The following is a 24,111-nucleotide window of genomic DNA, read 5'->3' as shown; positions in this document are numbered from 1 at the left end:
GATCCGTGTGCTATAAAGAATAAATAATGAATAACCTTTCTTTATCTCTTCCCTTGATTTTTTTTTTTTTTTTTTTTTTTTAATTTTTTTTAATTTTTTTTTTTATGCTTTATTGATAGTGTAGAGACAGAGTTGAAATGGGGCAGAGAGGGGAGTGACATGCAGAGAACGACCGCGGGCTGGAATCGAACCCGGGTCCGCTGCTGGCCGAGGCCCATGGGGGGGACCCTACCAACTGAGCTAAGGGCGCCCCCTTGATTTCTTTTAAAGCGATGATGGAATCATGTTTCCCTTGTTTCCACTGAGCAGCACAGTTTGGCTCGGTACGGTACGGTAACCCTAGAACTGGCTAGCGTTTCCACTGCAGACAGCTTGGTAGGCAGGGTTTATGCTGCTCAGAGTACAGGTCCTTCTCATATAATTAGCATATTGTGATAAAGTTGATTATTTTCCATAATGTAATGATAATAATTGAACTTTCATATATTTTAGATTCATTGCACACCAACTGAAATATTTCAGGTCTTTTGTTGTTTTAATACTGATGATTTTGGCATACAGCTCATGAAAACCCCAAATTCCTATCTCAAAAAATTAGCATATCATGAAAAGGTACTCTAAACAAGCTCTTAACCTAATCATCTGAATCAACTAATTAACTCTAAACACCTGCAAAAGATTCCTGAGGCTTTTAAAAACTCCCATCCTGGTTCATAACTCAAAACCGCAATCATGGGTAAGACTGCCGACCAGACTGCTGTCCAGAAGGCCATCATTGACACCCTCAAGCAAGAGGGTAGAATGAAATTTCTGAGCGAATAGGCTGTTCCCAGAGTGCTGTATCAAGGCACCTCAGTGGGAAGTCTGTGGGAAGGAAAAAGTGAGGCAGAAAACGCTGCACAACCAGAAGAGGTGACCGGACCCTGAGGAGGATTGTGGAGAAGGGCCGATTCCAGACCTTGGGGGACCTGCGGAAGCAGTGGACTGAGTCTGGAGTAGAAACATCCAGAGCCACCGTGCACAGGCGTGTGCAGGAAATGGGCTACAGGTGCCGCATTCCCCAGGTCAAGCCACTTTTGAACCAGAAACAGCGGCAGAAGCGCCTGACCTGGGCTACAGAGAAGCAGCACTGGACTGTTGCTCAGTGGTCCAAAGTGATGAAAGCAAATTTTGCATGTCATTTGGAAATCAAGGTGCCAGAGTCTGGAGGAAGACTGGGGAGAAGGAAATGCCAAAATGCCTGAAGTCCAGTGTCAAGTACCCACAGTCAGTGATGGTCTGGGGTGCCATGTCAGCTGCTGGTGTTGGTCCACTGTGTTTTATCAAAGGCAGGGTCAATGCAGCTAGCTATCAGGAGATTTTGGAGCACTTCATGCTTCCATCTGCTGAAAAGCTTTATGGAGATGAAGATTTCATTTTTCAACAAGACCTGGCACCTGCTCACAGTGCCAAAACCACTGGTAAATGGTTTACTGACCATGGTATTACTGTGCTCAATTGGCCTGCCAACTCTCCTGACCTGAACCCCATAGAGAATCTGTGGGATATTGTGAAGAGGAAGTTGAGAGACACCAGACCCAACAGTGTGGATGAGCTTAAGGCCGCTATCGAAGCATCCTGGGCCTCCATAACACCTCAGCAGTGCCACAGGCTGATTGCCTCCATGCCACGCCGCATTGAAGCAGTCATTTCTGCGAAAGGATTCCCAACCAAGTATTGAGTGCATAACTGAACATAATTATTTGAAGGTTGACTTTTTTGTATTAAAAACACTTTTCTTTTATTGGTCGGATGAAATATGCAATTTTTTTTTAGATTTTTGGTTTTTCTTTACTTTTTTGCCAAAATCATCAATATTAAAACAATGAAAGGCTTGAACTACTTCAGTTGTGTGTAATGAATCTAAAATATATGAAAGTCTAATGTTTATCAGTACATTACAGAAAATATTGAACTTTATCACAATATGCTAATTATATGAGAAGGACCTGTATATACAGTCTATGAGCTGTTGAACGGTGCTGGCCACGGAAGGGTGACAAAAATATGTGCGGCATGGTTGTGTTATTTTGGTAACCTCTCCCACTTTTAACAGTAGAAACGCAAATTATGTTAAGTTAAGTTACTTTATCAGTCAATGGTTACAATGAAATGCATCTTTCCGCATAAGGATTGTCCCACTTAATTTTCATAATGCTATTGCATGCTCCTCCTCCCCTACAGTGTGCTCTCTTCAACTACTTTCTTGTCAGCCCAGCAGAGGTCAGGGCCTGCTCTTGGCCTTGCTGTTGACCTTTGACCTTTTGAACCCCAACCCCCAGTGACTGATTGACCCTCTCCTGGGAGGCCTTGACAGCCCTGTTGTTTTTCTTCATTAGCAGATTCACACTGGCCCCTACTCCCTCATAACACCCACGCACACACACACACACACAAACACACACACACACACACAAACACACACACACACACACACACACACACACACACACACACACACACACTCCCTCACTATTAAACATAATGCAATCATACACACTTAAAAAACAGCAAGGGCCCACCCACCGAGGCAGCAAGGGCCAGTACAGGAAATATCAAGGGTTCAGTAAGTGTGTGTGTGTGTATTATTTGGGGGGGTTGTGAAACAGTGGCAGAGAGATTGTTAAGCGGGTTGGGGGAGTTAGCAGGAAGAGCCAGTGATAGGGAGCATCCATCCATCACAAGGGATTGAACAAGAAGCTGTTTATAAACACTCTAAACTGGGAATGTCTTAATGAGATGATTTCAGTCCCTCCAAGCAGGGCAATGAGGGGGCTCTTGTTTGACTTCGGACGTTGCCAGTTCATATCCCCAATGCAACCCAACATGGTGAGAAATCTTATTCATTTTGGATACAGATAAGTGCTGACACATATGGCGACAATCCTTACCTTCAAATACTATTGTTCCCAAGCTCCTGTTTGTCATGTGTTTTCATGATTGTTTTCCCAATCCTTCCTCACAGAATCATTTCTGGATTATTTCTTCTCACCACTGACAGACTGTTGTCCTTCTAGAGAACATTTACAGGAGAACGAGATCTTTGGTCATGTTCCTGCAGCTCAAACACACCATCAAGAGAAACTGTCTCATTTGAAATGTTCTGTTTACTCTGTGTGTGTGTGTGTGTGTGTGTGTGTGTGTGTGTGTGTGTGTGTGTGTGTGTGTGTGTGTGTGTGTGTGTGTGTGTGTGTGTGTGTGTGTGTGTGTGTGTGTGTGTTAGAGAGAGAGGATGGAGGCTGGGCTGGAGCCAGCATTACAAAAAAAGTGAGATAGTCGGCCAAAGCGAGAGGACGTTGGGACGTTAGCGGTGAGTACACAACCTTTTACTCTTAACTAACACAACATTAATGGAATTGTTGGTAAGGCAGCACAGTGTTGATTTATGATCTTAGACCTAAAGCTCGGCATGTCTGCATGTCCTGTCTTATAATCAGGCTTTATATACATGGGTTAGGAGAAAGGATATTTAACATCACATTTTGTAACTCTTCTGAGTGGAATTCTCTTTAAGATTCAACATTCATAATTTTGTTGCCATCTCAATGTAGCTATGAGGGCTTTGATTTGGTGAGCTCGCATAAAACGAGAAATCTAAAGACATGTAGGGCCGGTTTTGCAGACATGGATTAAGCCTAGTTCTGGACTAAATTGTACTTTCAATGGACAATCTCCATTCAAAATTCCATTTAGTCCAGGACTAGGCTTAATCCATGTCTGTGAAACTGGCCCAAAATGTTCAAGGGGAAGCCATAACAAACTTGATTCCTACTACTTGCCAGTCCTTTAAAAGCAGGATAAAAAAATAACAAATGGGTAAATTTATAAGAATCCTGTGAAATCATCCAGTAGTGTATATTTCAGTAAGGAATGGTCAGGAGTCGCCTAAGGTGTACAATGGGATTCAAACCAGCGGACTTAAGTCAACAGGTGTCATTATGACAACCAGATTTGACATTCTGAATGAAGTAGGGCAGAGGTCATTCATTTGATTACATACAGCATGCAAAACCTATAAATCAAAATGGACCAAACGTAGAAAGACAACCAGAAAAAAACTCCAGTCTCACAATAACCTCTACGGATGGGAAAAAATGCTTTCAAACCAGCACTCTTAAGTAGACATAACTACAATTTGACAACCCTACCCCCAACCCTCCCTTTTGCAACCTCACTCACATGTGCTCAAATATAAGCCATGGACTTTACTCGCGAATGCTGAGGCCACTTTATTGTAAGCGTCGGTTTCCTGCGAGGATCAGTAAACAGTCCTGGCCATTATCGAGCTGCAGCTACCATTACAGCAGCTCCCTGATAAAGAGACTGGACACCTGGCTGGGATTTATGATGTGCTGCATTTATCTCCAGGCTTATGCTGTGAGTGATTCAGGACTGATGAGTTCAGGGGGGGGTTGCCACACATACCAACGCTTGATTTCACTTGGTCTGCACCATCCATGAAAAAGTTGACCTGGTTGGCTATTTTTCTGTTGGGTTTATTTAAAGGTGGCGTCAGTGATTCTGGAGAACCAATTGTTGTCAAAATCACTTTTTGTCAAAAGTCAGTGAATATCTCCTCATGATCCGCAACCTGTTTGTATTCTTTTCGCGCTGAATAAAAAATCTGAATCTGTAAACTGGTATGTAAAGAAAGGGTATATAATAAAAGGGGGCTCACCATAGCAGCACATGCCAGTTTACAGAGCCTAGGCTGTAAATGATTTTTTTCCACCTTAAAAGTAAAATGGAAAAGCTGGACTTTCCTGTATGCCTTCTGGAATTCATCTCATCCTAACACATTCCCTTTTTTTTGTATACAGATCTTAAGGAATTTTGCTGCAGTTAGTTGTTAAAAAAACAATAGAAAACGACTTGATGGAACGTTCCAGGTCCAATAGAACTAACCATGCTCGATGTGAACGTGCCCTTTAAAGTCTTCCCCTCCTTCCACACTGGTGTCCCATGGGGTGAGCCCTCACACTGACTCAGGCCTGTGTCCAACACTGTGACACCTCCACAAGATCTACGGCGACATTTGCACACTCTCCGACATGGTCCCCTTCTTTCACTGTCCCTCCCATGACTGCTGCCTGCTTTAGTACACACTCCTTCCCCTCCTCAGGGGTCAGAGACAGTTGGGAGAAGAATGGCTAAAGGCTTGTTTTGCCACGTATGTTGGGACTTGACACATTGCTGTTAAAACAACAGAGCAGCTCTTCTTTAGCAATGGAAACAGATCAATCATGTGTAGGCATTTGTTGAGTACACTATTAAACCCAGGTACTATTATATCAAATCAGCGAATGGGCGCCAAACTAATTCTGACGGCGGCATTCATTCTAACATTTTTTCCTTTTCCATAATTTGAGCTGTTCTCCGTCAATGCTTTGAAGTCAAAATGTTGTACATCTTGGAACTTTCTAAAACAAAGGGCAACACTTTGAAGCAGGGCAAAAACAACAGATTGTTCTTGTAATATCAAGAAGATGATGACTGAGTGAAGAAAAAGCAAAGAAGCTGGTTTGAATTAGATTAAAGTGAGTGGATGTTACCTCATTGCCTCATTGGGACTTTTTTTTCTTGCAAAAGTAATCAATTTCCCATCAGCCTCAGCTGTAGTGCTCCTTAGAGGATGTCAGCATGCTAACATGATGAAATATATCAGGGGCCTATCCGAAAACTCTTTTTTGCATAGGAAATTTCCTTTCCTATCGAGATGACCCGGAAGTGCTCGGCAGATAGGTGAATCCGAATAACCAAAATGCATAGGAAAGGAGCCTCGATTCATCCTTTAACCCTCCTTTAGCATAGGTTACTCCTGACCAACCTTTGCTAAAGGAACGTAGATAGTGGTATCCCATAATCCTTTACGGCGTCAAGATTTAAAGCAACAGGCCACCGCCGGAGTTTACCGACTCTACACGAATACAAACGAGAGGTAAAACAGAAGAGAGGAGAGGAGAAGAGAAGAGAGGAAGATTTAACTCGGCTAAAACAAAATACCCCCCTCCCCTCTCCCCCATTAAGATAATAAAGAACTCATAAAAGACCAACATCATTATAGTTATTTTCGTAGCACATAATTTACACCATAAGAAAAGAAAATACCAACTTCACATTTAATGAAGTTACTGGGGGCAGTTCATTTCAACATCAACATAAGTGTAGCCTCTTTTTATTCCACATGTGAATTGGGATATGGGAGTGATTCTCACTCTGTTGGCGACAACCTGATTAAAATCAATATGAAAAGAATGCATGGATCAAACGAGCGCTTGTTGTAGTCCATTTTCGGAGAATAGTGTAGTTTCATGCTAGACTCACGTCAGCAATACTCGCCGTCGCGCAATGACGTCGGTTAGGAAAAGTGGAGTCGAATTCATTTGAAACAGCGCTGTCCTTTCCTATGTTCGATAGGAAGCACCTTTCATCTCTCCTTAACCCCGATGACGTTTAGGGGTTAAGGCATAGGAAAGGAGGCTTATAGGTTAGGAGATTGGACTTTTCGGATAGGCCCCAGGTATTGGATGGATTGCCATGACATTTCTGTTGAGATATTCATAGTCCCTGGAGGATAACTTCCACTGACTTTTGTGATCCCATGTATTTGTTCTCTAAACCACCATGAGGGTGACCTTGTTGTTTTAAGTGAAATGTCTTAAACTAGGCTGTATTTGCTGCTGATTAGCTAATGTTAGCATGTTAACACTCTAACCTAAGATTGTGAACATGGGTTTGAACATGGGAACAATGCTTAGCAAAGCGGAAAGGTAGGATTCCCTCTTGGACAGGAGTTGGTTTTGTAGATACAGGAATGACTGAAATATGAGTTGAGCTAGACATTTTCAATACTGTTGACCATGACCTTTCTGTTTGGATTTATTATCTTTCAATATAATATATTCTCAGACTGGACTCACTGCTGGTCTTCACAAAGTCTAGGAAGAACTTTCAAATGATCTTAAAACCTTGAAGATAACGTTCAATCTGTCCAAACTGCATATGCCACTTGGGGCTTAACAACCCTCAATAATACATTTTCTGTCACTTTTTTTCCTAATTTGTCATTTTTAAGATTTCACATGCCGTACTGTTCTTTGTTTTCCTTTAGTTGAATGTGTAATTATTTTGTGAAAAATGTAACATTGTAGGTTAAATTGTAAGTAGGACACTCTATTTATTTTCCCTAGACTACCATTGATTTTTTAAAGCAGTGTTTGTTATCGTGCAGTGCGATCACATGCCAACCAAATTCACCCTTTGGACATTATCTTCAAAAGGCTAGACCGAATTCCTGTCTCGTTTGTCACTGAGATCGATTGTGATGACTCCAGTGAAGGCTATACAGCGTCAGTGAGCTTGACTTGCTCTCTGCTGTAACCCTGTGCTGCTATCCACTGCTGGGCCCTGGTTCCCATAATGAACCAGTGAAAGTGATGATACACGGGGTGGGAGGACGCCGTTAATCCCCCAGTAAGCATGCTGCATGTCAAGCGCCTCTGCTTGGGAGATTTACAGGCCAGCGTTGAGGTCACTCCTCTGTCTCCTCCGGGCGATTCTGGGGGCCTCCACTCCTTTGGCCCTGCCCCGGCCTGGGTCACTGTCTGTGGGGGAGGCGTAGGTCCTCGAGCCCCTTCAATCTTAACTGCTGCTGTCCAATATTAACTCCAGCACAAACAGAACAGCGGTAAACAAAAGGCAGAGTAAACACACTCCCCGGGCTTGGAGGACAAACATGGACGGAAACACATATACAGCAGCACACACACGTATTAAGTATAGTAAAGATTTCAGTTTACTCAGAAGGCCTTGTTTCAATGCTTCCGCATTTAGTTCATTAACGGATTTAAAGGTCACATATGATGCTAATTTTCAAGTTCAAAATTGTAAATTGTGTTTCTACTAGAAACTGTTTTCATAATGCAGTGTCCCAAAAAAAACTTTATACTTCTCACAGAGCCATTGCTAAATCTCCTGTTTTCAGCCTCTGTCTGAAACGCTCCGTTTTAGAGCCTGTCTCTTTAAACCCCGCCTTCCAAAATTCCCAGTCTGCTCTGACTTGAAGTGCTTATCACAGGTTCAAGGTAATGCTAAGTAAGGTTGGTTAATGTGTTAGGGGGCGTGGCTTATCCTCTTATGACATCATAAATGAGAGAAATCTAACTGGGGTTTTTGAACAAAGGTTTTCAGAAAGGTGGAGTTGGAGAAAAAGTCCATGATTATAAACCACGAAAAAGTGCATTTTGCACAATAGGTGATAGGGATTAATGATAGGGATTATTTAATTCAACTGATCAGATTTAAATGAGAAAATCTTTCCCCTGCCAAGCCCAGCTGCGGCACTCTGGGATAAATCCATTCAGGCCAAACACACACGTTAACACACACCGTGAGTGTTGACTCTCCCTCTGCCTGCCCATAAGGGACGAGGTCTCCATCTTTCCCGCCAATCATAGTCCATCCATCCCTCCATCCCTCCATCCCTCCATCCATCCATCCACCCACCTACCCACCCTGGCCAGGTCCTGTTTGGAGCGCAGTCCAAACCCAGTCCTGTGGTTCCTGGGTGTCCCTGCTTTCCCTTTGGTCTGTCCTTCCCCCCCTTGGGGAGGTTAAGACCTCCTCCAGCACATGGTCCACCACAGACCCAGAGCCTCAGCTGCACTCTTGCTCTCTGCTTTTCTTTAAAAATAGTCTGGGATATCAGCCTGGACAGCTAAGAGACCTGCACGCATCCTGGGGATTGAGGAATGTCTCCATACTTCCCAGATCCTTCATATCTGTGTGAATCCTCTGAGTAATTGTCTGTTTATGTGTGTGTGTCTTTGCATGTGTGTGTGTGAAGATAGATCCTGTATTACTAGCTCAAGAAGAGGATCTTCTGTCCAGATGAGAGAGTGGACTGAGTTGGAGATGAACTTTTCGGCAGGAGGCTTTCTCTCCTCCTCGGATGGTTATTGCTCCACGGAGCAGCTCCAGTACTACGGTGAGTCCACGTCTGACACGGCTGTCACTTCTTTCTCCTCTGATGCCTCTTCTATTTTTTCCCTCCACACTTGCTCAGCCTTTTAATTTCTTTTCTCTGTCTCTTTCTACATCTATATTTTTTACTTCAATTTTCTAAAATAAGTTGTCTGACATAAGAACGCATAAAAAATTAGATAATACACTTAAGACTTAATACACCTGAACTACATTTATTTGCAGAGCACTGTCAGTTAATGGTTATGAATCATTGGGTCAACTGGCAGGTAGAAATTTCTTAACTACAATGGAAAGGAGACACAGCTGGTATACTTGTTTTCTAAAGGGTTGGTTCGCCCTGGTCACCATGCAAACTATCTGCATTGTTAGATACCAATACCACCATAGTTAAGAGAAAGATCAAATATATATGTACAGGTAAACTGGTATGTATTTTTTTAATTTGGGGGAAAATTACGCAAAAATCTAAAAGAAGTCTTCTGTGTAGGCCTAACAAACTGCTTCTCAGACTAATGTTTCAATAAACTTCTGTTGACCATTTTCAATTTAGAGAGACTGAGAGAAATTTCAGAGGTACTACCATACCTTCAACATAGTTACGTCAGATGATTAATTTATTAATTCATTCATTCTTATGGTGACTTTACAAATGAAAGTTGAAATGAGTAATAAAATGCACCATTGCGTAACTGAGCACAGTCTGGGGATTTTCTGATACAGCTTCACTTGCTCTGGTTTGATTGGTAGCCTATGGTGGCTAATGTTAGCTTTTATTAACAAACTTTAATATATTACATTATTGAGTCAGATTGCCGATGTTGTGACTCTTTTCTACAATTCTTCTTATGTATGTATCATTAAATTTACACAGTATCCCTTAATAGTCTAACGTTTAGCTTAGTAAATTGTTGAACAAAGGTTACGAAGGCTTGCTTTAGTGCGTAACTTATGTCACCCCCATGAGGAATTCTGAGTCATTATAACATGACAGGTCATACATGAGGTAAAGCCTTTGGTGATGGCGCATGGATTTTATACTTTCTGCTGTACGTCCAGGTTTTTTCTTAGCAGTAGAATCAACAACTAAAACATTTCTTGGGCTCTTCTTGGGATTTTTCTGAGTTCCTGCACCAGTGTCGGGGGGTGACACCAGTTTCTTAACGCTGCCATACTGAGAAATAGAGATAGAGTTCTGTTGAGCAGATAGGCTTAATCAACTTTGTGGAAACTTTTTTGGCGATGGCTCGAGTGTAACCGACATTCATTTATATGACAAAGTTACGCACCATAGCTTTAAGTAAGTGGGTCATTTCTACATACAATGCTTACATGAGGATGCTATTGTGCTATGTGTGCTCATTCATCCTCACAGTTGATGAATGAATGTTAGGAACTTTAGAAAGAACTCTGTGACATAAAGAAAATAGTTGGTGAGGAGGTTCAGCCGGCTCGCAGCACGCAGGGAGATTGAGCGTGCATCCGAGGATCTATTTATACGTCGCGTATCATCAACAAATCCCCCCCTGTTGTCTCCCCTCCTGGCCTTAGGAGCAGGGGGGTGGGGGGGAGTTGCGGGGGGTTAGTTTGCTGGTGTTGTTTGGCTCCGTGGTGTGCGTGGGATGGAAGGGGAGGCTGAGGAGTGTTTAGACAGCGTTCCAATGGTTTACAAACAGTGCGCATCACTGCTCTGTCACACGCTGAGAAAGCTAAAGACCCCCCCAAACCGGCCAAGCCATTGCCGCCACAGTCTGGTAGAGACGGAAAACATCTGGAGAGAAGCAGGAAAGAGGAGACAAAAGCAAGGAGCAAGGAGGGGTTAATAAGTGATGGCTCCGTTGACGCAGGCATCTACTCAGTGGGAGCAGGGATGTCAGCTAAACACTTCAGTCTTCCTCATCTACTGTCATTCGTCATTAGAAACTTCAAAAAGCACTTTGATGACTCCTGCATCCACACCATTCACTATTCATATTTTACTTTAGTATTAGGGGAGAGCGGCCTGAGTTGTGCCACTTTTTACTCAAAGTGATTTTAAAGTGAGGCCTTGACAGTAAAGTATCCAACTTAAATATGTACATAGGGGAGAGTGGCCTAAGTTGTGCATTTTGGAAGTTGTGCCACCCCTTGTTTCTAGAAAACCGTGGAAGAAATTGGAAATGTGACCACATATTTAAGAAGAGCCATCCATTTGACTCATCCTGTAAAGAAGGGAGACACAGGGAATAAGATATAAGCACATTTAAGCTAAAAAAACTGTATTTTGCCTTTCAAAGTAAAATTTCCATGATCAAGGTTTTTTGATTATTGTGTCTGAACAATTATAGACACGTTTGAAAACATTTGGCACATGTTTTAGTGCTTTGGTATGCTACACTTTGAGTCTATATAGTTAGCACGATGTCAGGCCTAAATTGCTGCATCATGCCTATTATCCAAAATTCTGGGATGGGGTGATTTGTGCCATAGGGCCTAGGTGAGTTATAAGTAAGTAAGTAAGTAAGTAAGTAAGTAAAATGTATTTATAAAAGCACATTTATGACAGTTTGCACTGTCCAAAGTGCTGTACATAGTGCATTCAGTAGATAAACAATGAAGGTAAAATAACAATAACCAAAATAAAAGACGTAAAGCCCATACATCCACATAAACACAGATAGTAGTGCAGAGGTAAGATAGTTAATGGGGAGGAAACACCAGGGTGTACATATGGGTTTTGAGCCTTGATTTAAATGCAGAAATGTAGGGGGAATCACATTTGTCAGGTGGCAGTTGGTTCCACAAGCACGGAGCAACTAGTGCGAAGTACATTTCTGAGAGTTGTGCCAGTGGCATGGCTGTATACGCTGGTCACCAAAAGAAAGTGATTGTCTACAGTAGCTCAGAAGAGAGTGACATCTCAATCCCACTTAAAGGCACTACGAGTAAGATGGCACGTTGGCGTCCCCTTTGGACAAAAGCGGTAGTATTTTTACGACGCCCGCTGTCGCAAATGCTCGTGCCAGGCGCGTGAGCGTGGACTGAGAAGGGCGCAATATAGTGCATGTTCGTGTGTTGAAAGTGTGAGGACTCTTTTCGGCTCCGTGAGAGTGGTTTTGACACTGCATCAACTAATGCCAGTCAGTACACACACCTGCTTGCAATGAGCTGATTCAGCAGCGTCACCTAACTACTCTCTCTCTCACGGAGCTGTGTCCTCACAGAAAGCGAATGAATGAGAGACGGCAGTTAGTAGACTATGGATCACGATGAGGTAATGTGTTTGTGTTGTTGATGTAAATAATGACTATTTCAGATAATGGTTATCTGATGATGGTGAAGCAAAGCAAACTTTGTGTTAGTACCAACCGCTCATTCATTTAGCAGTCTAGTTTCGCTCTCGTGAAATTGTATACACGTTGCTTGGCAACGTCCTCCCGCCCGCCTATCACTCACTCTCCCTTTTCGCTTTTCTTCATTGCATTCTCTTTTTTTTCTTTGATGGTTCAGCCCCGTTATCAGTCATTTATGACGACAAATAACTGTCTCAAACAAGGCTCCCGCTCCCCTTCCCTCACCTGGAGGGATAGGCTTCTCAAATCGCGTTGCAGCGCCACACTGAAATCTGCAACCAATACGGATATGTGACCATAGAGCCTGCACGAGCGAACCGAAAATCGGACTGGGTGTGCGACCAGACCAAAAGCAGTAATAAAAACTATATAAAAACGTCTTTCTTTGCACTGATGGTCTCGTTTGCTGTTAAAGGTAATTTATGATTATCAGAGGAAACATGAGGTTGTTTAAAAGATATTTAAATGTTACTCGTATCCGCTTTAACGACACCACTGATGAGTTCAGATGGCCAGAAAGATGATGATGGTGACTTTGTCATTGTGAGCTTTGCAGGCAAAACCACCTAGATCTGCTTGGCTTTGTTTAAGAAAATTGTCCTTCAATCTTTGTCAACTATTTACTTTATTTACTTTAAATACACCTTAAATAAGTGATTGTCTAATGGATTTGTCTTGCATTACAGTTTATGAGATATATATCAATGGCACAATTCACCCCATGGTATTCTCTCCAACCGCACAACTTACACCACACCGGGGGCAAGTTGTGCAACAAGACAACTTTTTTTCCGAAAGCTATATTTCTTCCACAGTTTATTCCAGATCCAAAGTTTTTATTGCCAGGGATGCACAACACCCTGAAATATATGTACATATTTGAGTTGGACACTTTACTTTCAAGGCCTTACATTAAAGTCACTTTGAGTGAAAAGTTGCACAACTTAGGCCACTCTCCCCTATACGTATTTCAGGGTGTTGTGCATACGCGGCAACAATAACTTTGGATCTGAAATAAACTGTTTAAGAAATATAGCTTTCGGAAAAAAAGTTGTCTTGTGGCACAACTTGCCCCCGGTGTGGTGTTAAGTTGTGCCACAAGAGAGAATACCATGGGGTAAATTGTGCCATTGATATATATCTCATAAACTGTAATGCAAGACAAATCCATTAGACAATCACTTATTTAAGGTTTATTTAAAGTAAATAAAGTAAATCTTTTACAAAGATTGAAGGACAATTTTCTTAAACAAGGCCTAGCAGATCTAGGTGGTTTTACCTGCAAAGCTCACAACGACAAAGTCACCATCATCATCTCTCTGGCCATCAGAACTCTCATCAGTTGTTAAGTGGAATGGAGATGTCAGTCTCTTCTGAGCTACTGTAGACAATCACTTTCTTTTGGTGACCAGCGTATACAGCCATGCCAATGGCGAAACTCTCCGCCCTTGTAGAACCAACTGCCACCTGGCATATGCGATTCCCTCTCCATTTCTGCCTTTAAATCATGGCTCAAAACCCATCTGTACACCCTGGTTTTTCCTCCCCATTATCTATCTTACCTCTGCACTACTATCTGTGTTTATGTGGATGTCTGGGCTTTATGTCTTTTATTTTGGTTATTGTTATTTTACCTTCATTGTTTACCTACTGAATGCACTATGTTCAGCACTTTGGACAGTGCAAACTGTTATAAATGTGCTTTTATAAATACATTTTACTTACTTACTTATAACTCACCCCAGGCCCTCTGGCACAAATCACCCCAACCCTAGTCTCGCAAAGCCAGACCAAACTACAGCAAGTAGTAGGGTCTGGAAGCACTCTGTTTAGAGCCGTCTATTCGGGTGGGAAAACCGGGGGAAACTGGGCTAGCCTGTTTGTATTTGTTTAAACCAATCACAATCATCTAGGGCGGGGCTAACCCCGGGAAGCAGCAGCGGTGTCCTGCAAAATAGTGCCGGGGGGGGGACTTATTTTGATGGAACGTCTTCACGTCCAGAGACTGTCAGAGAAATGGCTAAACCCGCAAACGCCACACAAAAACTATTAAAGACAAAAGGAATATACATAGTGTGTTGCTTTCTAACCAGCATGTCAAGACACCATACACTTTAGCCCCCGAGGAGCTCACGGGATAACTTAACCGGAGTTAACTAGCCACCCACGTAGTGTTATCTCTGGTAACATTATCATCGGCGGTTGAGAGGACGGCTACGGCGGTCGAGTAGAATTTTTAGCATTCGAGAACTTATGTCACCACCTCCTATCGCTGTAGTCAGAGCCGTAGTCCGTCTGTTTACAGGCAGAACAGGGTTTTGACGTTGTGAGCGCTACACCAACTGCAGCAAGTAGCCGTAAGAGTTGCTAGGTGATAGTGGAAGCCGTTGGAATCTTTCCCCGTCGCTAAAACACCGCTGCATAGTCCCTAATTCACCAAAGAAAGGGAACGGCAGATCTTAATCTAGCTGGTTATAAGGTCCGGTGCTCAATTCAAACCCCCACGCTTCATTTTCCAGAGTTTATGAGGGTATTTCTGCCCGGGGGTAGTTGTACAATGAAGTTGGACAGCTAGGCTAAGCTAGGATGCATCCCGGACCGCCGCCGCCAATATTATTATCCCGAAGTATCGCCACACTTTATTTCTGTCTACAGTAATGTGACTTCTCACACCCTGTGTGTGTGTGTGTGTGAGAGAGAGCGCTGCACATAAGCACACGGGTTGACTGTGAGCGAATTGTTTCCGAATTTGAGGGGGATCACAATAGGGGAAAGCCAGCAACCGGAAAAGGAGGGGGCTGCATCAGGGCTGCGTAGCTTTTCGACGCAAGCGAATAGACGCTGGCGGAAGTGGTCATGCCAGACTACCCCAACCCCAGAATTTTGGATAATAATCATGATGCAGCTGTTTAGGGCTGACATCGTGCTAACTATATAGACACAAAGTGTAGCATTATAAAGCACTAAACAATTTGTCAAATGTTTTCAAACTTGTCTATAATTGTTCAGACACAATAATCAAAACACCTTGATCATGGAAATTTTACTTTGAAAGGCAATAAACTGTTTTTTGAGCTTATATCTTATTCCATGTTTCTCCCTTCTTTACAGGATGAGTTTAATGGATGGCTCTTCTTAAATATGTGGTCACATTTCCAATTTCTTCTATAGTTTTCTAGAAACAAGGGGTGGCACAACTTCCCCACCAGCACAACTTAGGCCACTCTCCCCTACTATGTAAACATATAGTCAATGATCCGACTCCTTTGTGATTTTCTCTACATATGACAACTATTGCGGGATCCCTTACTTTGTCAACTCTCCCTGAGATTTCTCAATTTGTTTATCCAGATAAAGGGGTTTTTACTGGGATTTTTTTCTCAGCCGAGCTAAGGGTCTAAGGGCAGAGTGTGTCATACTGTATGGAATGTGAAGCCCACTGAGGCAAATGGATATTTGTGATATTGGGCTATTCAAATAAAACTAATTTGATTTGACATAAGCCGCCAGTCTGCAAGTAGCCAAATGCTGGAGACGGATGATCAGTGAAGTAGTCCCAATGGCAAAGTATTGAGAGTACCAGCCCTCAGCAGGCAGACAGTAAAAGGACCCCCTCCTAGCTTACAGAGTGGAGCTACTGTGCTGTCCAAAATCAAACTCATTTGGAGGAAAAGTTCAACACTTTAGGAAATACACTTATTCCATAAACTATATGGGAAAATGTACACCACTCTCAAATTATAATCCGAACACAGTTGAGTAGCTTTTCCCACAGTCTTTTCTAAGCTAACTTGCCACTTCATATTCAGCGTAAAGAAGAATTTAAGAGTGTTATCCATTTTCTCATCTATCTTCCTATGAGGAACTTTTAAATGTTAATGAAACAGTATCATTTTTCATCTGATGATCATAAATGACCGGTAACAGCAGACAACACCATCAGCCAAAACAAAATTATTTTTATATAGTTATTATTAATGCCTTTGCTCAGGTTTGAATCCCCATGAACTCAGACAAATCGATTTACAGCAGGCAGACCGAACATCCTGTGTTTATAAACGGTACTAAATCAAGTCTACTTTTCTCCACCATAATCAATCTAATCTCAACTCTGCAGATCAGTCTGGACTTTCTCCAATCTCCGTGGGGAGGAATTTGGTCAAAAAATGAACTGGGCCAATCGGGGCCAGCGTTCTGGCCTGCTTTCCCGTCTGTTAGTGGAAGGCAGCCCCCTGATTGGTTCATTTAGTTATCAATCTAGCCTCCAGTCAGACCGGGCCCTCCCCACTTTCTGTCCATTAGTGGAAGGGAGCCTTTTATTGATTCATGTAGTCATTGATGTCAATATGGATCGGATATTGCTCAGAGGTCCAACTTCATGCACCAGTTTCACTCTTTAAATTTCCATAGCATTCCCGGTCGTACTGGTCCAGCTGTACTTTAAGAGGCTGCCAGTGGTCACACATGTTTTCTCCAAGGACACAGGACTTGCAAAACACAAGCGGATGGAGCGCACTAAAAAAAAAAAAAAAAAAAAACGTTTTCGGTCCGTCACAACACTGAACGGCCATTACAGACTGAAGGAAGCAATCCAGAGAAAGTGGATCAAAAAATCCTAAATGGCACTGGGAGCCCTCAGCTGCATCCTGTTGCAGCAGTCTGAAACAAGTTCACAAGGTCTCAACTCTCAGCTTTTTATTGTATCCCCCAAGAACCATAAAGGCCGGTGAAATCACATGTCACGTCAGACCACATTCCTCTGACGCTCATTGACTTTGTAACAGCGTCAAAGTGTCGCTTGAAATGTTCCTTTCGCGTTCTCTGAGCTCTCGTCCTGCTTCATAATGTTCTTGCTGGAAAATCAGTCTGTTTTTAGGGTGTGTGTTGTATATGGAGCTGACCAGATGCTGGACATGATCAATGAGTGCATTCACTGTGATATATCCTGGTAATGACTGGGGTTTTGGTTATATGTTGTAAAGCAGATGTAAACAAATGTTTCCGATAGATCAGGATAATGTGGCATGTAAACTTCGATGTCAGATTTGTACGGAAGCCCCTAAAGGACATGGAATCATACATTTGATTTCTTCTGTTTTCCTGTGATGATGAGTTGATTTGAGTTGTCTCGTGATCAAGAGTTAATCACCCCATTAGGACAAACTTTGTTTCCTCTTATTGTCACTATCTTGTCATTATAGACCAACGTGTTATCTCATGATAAGGAGTTCCTTATCTCATTATCATGGGCCAACAGGAAACACAATGTATGATTCCATATCTGTTAAGGCTTCCGTAGTGTTGGCAATAAAGATTTGATAACAAAAAAAAGACAGCACCATTAAGGGATCCACTTTCCTTCAGGAAGTGTCAGTTTTCCATGAAGTTTTCTAAGAAACTCATGTTCCCTTTTCATCTTTAAATAACTGGACTTCCATCCCCCCCCCCCCTCTATAATAGACATGCTGGCTGACCCTCTGGGCTACCCCCTGCAGGACCCTGACCTACAGCTGCTCCCTTACAGCCAGCAGCAGCAGCAGCAGCAGTACAGCAGCCCGGCCAACCTGCCCTTCTCCCTCTATGGCTCTCCTCCCTCCTCCACCTCCTCTCCCTCCTCCTCCTCTCCAAACTCACAGCCCTGCCATCCACAGTACCACTACGGCCCTTATTACCCAGAGGCCCCCTGCGACCCCAGCCCCGAGCCCCACTGCGGGGGCCTGGTGCCGGGGCTGGGAGCGGTCGGGCTGCCCCTGGGGCGGAGGACGCGGGTTGGGTCAGGAGGCAAGAGCAGGGGTCAGGACGAGCTGTGTGTGGTGTGTGGAGATAAGGCTTCGGGGTATCACTACAACGCTCTCACCTGCGAGGGATGTAAAGGTATTTCTCACTACCCCATTTTGTTTGTCATCTTTTATTTATTTATTTATTTATTTCGTTTTCTTAATTTGTATTAGATTGTTTTCCATCATGACCTGGTCCTTCGTTCCCCCTTCTTTACCTGAATGCTGCAGGTTTCTTCAGGCGTAGTGTGACTAAGAAGGCTGTGTATCACTGCAAGAGCGGCGGTGGCTGTGAGATGGACATGTACATGAGGAGAAAGTGCCAGGACTGTAGACTGAGGAAGTGCCGCGCAGTGGGAATGCTGGCCGAGTGTAAGTTAGTCAAACTAAAAAATATTAAGGCACCTGTCTGCACTAGAGTTAAAACTCTTATGTTTAGAGGTAAACTGCCTACATTTGAGCCTATTAATTATCTTTTGAAGGGATAACGCATCCTTCATAAGTAATGTAACATAAGGGTTTAAGTTCTACATACAAAGAATTCGAAAAAGTAAAATTGGTGCCAGCTTATTACGTTTTTCAGACAGTTTAAACACCTGCCCAGTTTAATGTTTGTATCAACATTATGATCGACTTGTTTCTTATCTGTATGACAGAGAATTAGTGGGCACAACTAATTTTTTTGAATTCTTAGTTCGTATAACTCAACATTTGAAGGGTTTTATTTGACCTCAAAACTAAAAAAAAACATCTAGTGAGACAATCGCCTTGAAATGATGAGTTTTCATCACTTTTAAAATGTTGACAGTGTCTTCTGTACTTAGACTACAATGAAATAAATGTTAAACACCACGTAACTGGTTGAAGAGAGTAATCAACACCTCTTAAAACCATTGATTGGGCTGACTTGACGTTATGTTCTCAGGCCTTCTGACGGAGGTGCAGTGCCAGTCCAAACGACTGAGGAAAGGAGGTAAAGGCAGAGTACAGGAGGAAGAGGAGAACACAGAGAGCAGAAGGGTCAGCTCCACCAGCAGGCTACCTGGGCAGGTACAGTACTACACAGCAGGACTGGCTGTTAGTGAGTGGACCCAGGGATGAAATATCTACTCTTAGAAAACATCCACTGGCTGGATTGCCTTGAAAATATGTACAGATATTCATGGCCCGCAGAGTATTAATCTTACTGACTTTGGTGACCCCCTGACTTTACCTACTGCTATTTAGCTAATGTTAGCATGATGACACATCATAACTAAAATGATGCACATGGTAAGAAATATTCCTGCTTAGTGTCCGCAGGTTGTTGTTTAGTTTGAATGTTGGGTTGAGGATACTGCAGTTATATGTTTAAATCATTAAACGTTTTGGTTGGCCTGTTGGTTATATCACTTGCTATTAGTTGATGGATTTGCATCGTCTTTTTTTTCACCATATTGAATTATTTTGGTATACAATTTAAAAAAACGTGCTCTACAAAAAGTTTGGATTGTATGTTTATTTTAGACTAACAACATGTTGTTCTGTTGGGTGTTCGGATGGTCTGATCACTGTGTTTTGGCTGGTTAATTGGATAATTGATTAGCTGTGTGTAGCTAATTCAACAAATCTGTATGAGACACGTGAAGTGATATCATAATCTTGATCCTGGTTTTAACTGGTTGTGTTCTCTGCACCAGGCTGTGTCGAGCAGTTTCAGCCGAGAGCAGAAGTACCTTGTGGACAGGATGGTGGAGGCCCATCGCCTGTACAGAGCACAGGACAGCAGCCACTGCAGGGTAGGTCACAGGGTAGACACACTGGTTGTACTAACAAAAACACAGCTACATTTTTCATGTTGCCATTCTGTTTTTTGGTTGTCTCTTTCTGCTCAGTCGTTTGACTGGCTGTGTACAGAAGAAGGAGAGGGCTTGTCTGACATGGTATCACCTCACCTGCAGAGACTGCTTCAGTTTGCCAGAACAGTTCCAGGTAAGATGGACGGGACCTACACAACATATTATCAGCTTCCTGCTGTGTTCACTTGAGAAGGAAATAATCTATTGATAAAGGGAATTTTTTTCTTAAATTTCAAGGAAAAATGTAAAGGTCAATTATTAAAAAAAAATGCACTTTTTCATGCTTCTTTACATATTAATATAGGTCCCCTGTGTGACTAGAGACTCCAAACGTATGAGAAAAAATAACCCTCCCTCTTCTTCTCCAACACCTGAACTGGCAGTTAGATTCATATTGTATATGTGGTTAGATTCATATTGCAACCTGACACTATGTATGGTTACAGTGACCTTGAATCAGTTCATCTTTGAGTCAGAGTTGACATTTAAGCGAACCTTGAAGAAAATCCATCAAAGCGTTTGTGAGATGTTGCCTTCACAATACGAGGGCTCACATTGACCTTGACCTTTGACCTCCGAATTCAAATCAGTTCATCCTCAAGTCAGAGTGGACATTTGTGCAGACTCGGAGCGTTCCTTTACCCTCACAAGAATGGCCTGTGTGGATGGAAGGAAAAAAATGGCGCGGAGGCATAAAGACTACAAGATGAATCACTGATGGAAACACTTATGTTATAAATAGAGAGAAATATAGTATGGCCTAGATATACATAATGGCCAGATATGGCATAACCCATCATCACAGCAATTTGTGTGAGAGAAATTGTGTCACTGTATTTAAAGTAATTCACACAATGTTGCCCTGGCAGGTTTCGAGCTCCTGGATTTTTCAGACCAGAGTTCTCTCCTGTCTGTCTCTTCTCTGGAGGTCATGTTCCTGCTGTCAGCTCAGCAGTTCTCCCACAACCCAACAAGCCCCAGCCCAGGTCAGTAAAGCAGCACCCACTATGCTATGACTCATTTGAAGCATGTTCAGTGTATAATATATATAATATACACAATACATATTTTCCTCTATTCTCAGCCCTGCAGCTTTTCAGTATGTCAACACACAACTGGCTGAGAAATGTAGAGTCAAAAGAAAACATTCACAGTAGGGTCTCGGCAAACTCAGGTGAAAACATTTACTATTGTATTTTTCAGAAGATCTTACAGGCTGTGAATAGATTTTTTTTTTTTTTAAGTTTACTATTTCCTATTGTCTGGCGTGAACAGGAAACAGTGAGGATCTCTTTGGGCCGGTGTTAAACTTCTTCCACAGCATGGCCACGCTGCGTGTGACGGAGGCTGAATACACACTGCTCACTGCTACGGCGCTGCTCTGCTCAGGTCAGAACAACCTCTCTGTGTGTCCTTTAGTGTTTTGGATGTTTGCTCAGAAATAATAATTTTCAGCCGAGCTAAATCGAGACATGCAAATCCACTGTCCAGCTGTTAAATTGTCATTCAAAAGGGGCCTGCCGTAGCTGGGTCATTCCGCCAATTGGGTGACATTTCTGTCCCCAAGCCTTCAAAGGGTTAAATATAACATACTAATACTGTATTAAGCAATGTCTCTTCTACATTGAGCTAATTGTGAATTTAAAATATGTATTCCATAACACTGATAAAAACTACAGTTTACACTGAAAAATTGCATTTTTAACCTGTCCCCACTCTCTAACACAACACTTTAGTATGAAATATAATGAAAAAAATCCTTCAGAAATCTTAATATTTTTGCACTGCTGTGTGATTCAATGTTCAATATATGCTTCAATGCAAATGTTCTCATCAGAAATCCATAATATTTTAGTTAAAATACACATTTTAGTCGTGTCCCCAGGTTTACATTCGGTGGCGTGCACAGGTAGACCTGAAGTGGTGCTGAAGCACCTGCCCTTTCCCCTGGCTCAATCAAGTGCCCTTTTGAAAAAGAAAAAAAAAATCTGAAAGTGCGTTTTTTTTCATTTTTTTTTTCAAGTTTTGTTGGGCACTTGCAAGTACATCTGCTTGAGCTGAGACATTATATAGAATTTTTCTTTCACACCTTAGTTAAAAACAGTCTGCATTCAATTGAAGTAGTTAAAATCCCTGGCCTAGCCTGAGTATGAACTTAAACATTCAAACATACCATACAGTACATACCGTGTGGAAATATGGGGAAACAAGTACAAAACAAATACAAAGACAGACTTAAAAAAATACTGAAAAAGAAGACGCTAAACGAGTATAAAAGTGAGGCATGAATGGCACTGTGAATATGAATTGTCGATTTATTTTATTTTGTGTCATAACTTGTATAAAAGGAAATAAATTATAGCAATAATAAGTACAATAATTATAGAAATAATACTTGAAAAATAATGAAATAAGATCCTAAGGGACCATCGAAAAACAAATGAATAAAACATAACGTAAAAAGGGTAGGTGCAATAAGCAAAGGCTTCAACCTACAGTAGTGAATGTGTAACCAAGGTCCACTGTTGGATTGGAATGCAACTGACATGCACGCAGACGCACAAACGCACGCACGCACACACACACCCACACGCACACACACACACACACATACGTTAAATAATGACACAATTCTGTATCTTCTCTGCCATCCATTTGAACCACTATTGGAATAAAAGCCTCTCGACCATATTTAAACAGAGCTGGCTTTCAGTGCAAAAAGTGGTTTCCAGCACTTTGGCCTTTTGTCAAAAGGAATTGCACCTCATTTGGACATCTGAGGCACTTGACATATAACAAGAAAGACATATAAGAGTCGGTCCTGTTACCGGAACACATTTAACGCTCTAAAATCCTTGCAACATTACAATAAGCCCTTGCTAAACTGGAATATGAGCACTGTAGCTCTTCTGATAGGTCATGGGAAGACCAAAAGTAGGTTCCCCCTTTTATTTTCAGTATATTGGATGATATTGTAACAGTAGTTGACGGGGTACATCTTAAAGTTCAGTCCTATTACCTAAATTATTTCTTTAATTGTATTTGTTTATTTTTAAAATAATACTTTTTAATAAATCACCAGAATGTGCTGAGTGTACTCATGCTACTAGAATGGACCCTATGTATCTATATTTGCATGTTTATGCCAATTATATGTTAAAAACTCAGTCCTATTACTTTCAGTCCTGTTACTTTAATACATTTATATATATCATAAACCTAGTTAAAAATTCAATACAATTTCCTGAGATTGACCAATATATGTTTTGAATGGTTAAATATATGTGTTATGAGATTCAGCTTTGAAAAAATAAAAAATCTGAAGTTTAATTTGGAAGAGTTGCAACAGGCAAATGTCACCTTTTTGGTGGAATGGGCCAGCTAGCAACATGCTGGTTGACAGAGCCTAGGCTGAGTATTAACACCCAATTTTTTTTTTATCAGCGCATATACGGACAGCTAGTGGATAATGAGGAGATATTCAATGTTCTTGACAAGCATTCTCAAAGAATCGCTGTCTCCATCTTTAAAATGGCTCTGCTGCTTTCATGCTCTTTGGGTGTTTTAAAAGTCATCAAGTGTAAGAAACACACGTCATCCATGTTAAACTGTGAACCCCATCTCTCTCTCTCTCTCTGTGTCCCTATCTTGCAGACCGTGCGTCCCTCCAGGCAGCCCACTGTGTAGAGAAGATGCAGGAGCTGATCCTGGAGCTGCTGTCCAGGCTGTGTGGGGCCCAGGCTGGGGGAGTAGTGAGGAGGGGGGCCCAGAGGTTTGGCCGCCTGCTGGGCAGACTGACAGAGCTACGGACCCTCCGTCACAACTACCTCCTCCTGATCAGACAGCAGCCTGCACTCTGACTGACAGGACATACAGTCACTAGCAGAGAGGAGGAGCGCCATGGTTGAATTGAAGGACGTCATGGTCCAGTGGGAGCTGAGAAGTTGTACAAAAACATTTTGGAATTGCAAGGTTTTCCAGATAATGATCAAACTGTGTTGGTCTACGTTGTTGAAATGTATATTGTTTGTCCTGAGGTCATAATTGGACTTAAGCTTCTAAAGGGACTGAAATGTGTTTGTGGACTGCTGGAGTATTTGAGCAATTAGTGCTTCCAGACAGTTTGAGAGAATAGTCTGCATC

General features: G+C 42.1%; 1 protein-coding gene across 1 annotated transcript; it reads left to right on the top strand.

The window, feature by feature from the left end:
* Window positions 1-6,536: 6,536 nt before the first annotated feature.
* On the top strand, window positions 6,537-23,828 carry nr1h5 (nuclear receptor subfamily 1, group H, member 5; the record flags this gene model as incomplete). The annotated part of the gene is made up of 11 exons (XM_080030777.1): window positions 6,537-6,559; window positions 8,885-9,025; window positions 17,814-18,227; window positions 18,362-18,502; window positions 19,056-19,180; window positions 19,810-19,908; window positions 20,005-20,101; window positions 20,838-20,954; window positions 21,053-21,142; window positions 21,244-21,357; window positions 23,623-23,828. Exons 2-11 carry the CDS (start codon window positions 8,929-8,931, stop codon window positions 23,826-23,828), a joined length of 1,500 nt encoding a protein of 499 aa, XP_079886903.1. The 5' UTR covers window positions 6,537-6,559; window positions 8,885-8,928.
* Between the last annotated feature and the right edge of the window lie 283 nt (window positions 23,829-24,111).

Source organism: Ammodytes marinus (assembly GCF_949987685.1).
Source record: "Ammodytes marinus genome assembly, chromosome: 7".
Taxonomy (NCBI): domain Eukaryota; kingdom Metazoa; phylum Chordata; class Actinopteri; order Uranoscopiformes; family Ammodytidae; genus Ammodytes; species Ammodytes marinus.
The sequence above is the reverse complement of the archived record's forward strand: the minus strand, read 5'-3'. Positions and strand labels throughout refer to the sequence as shown.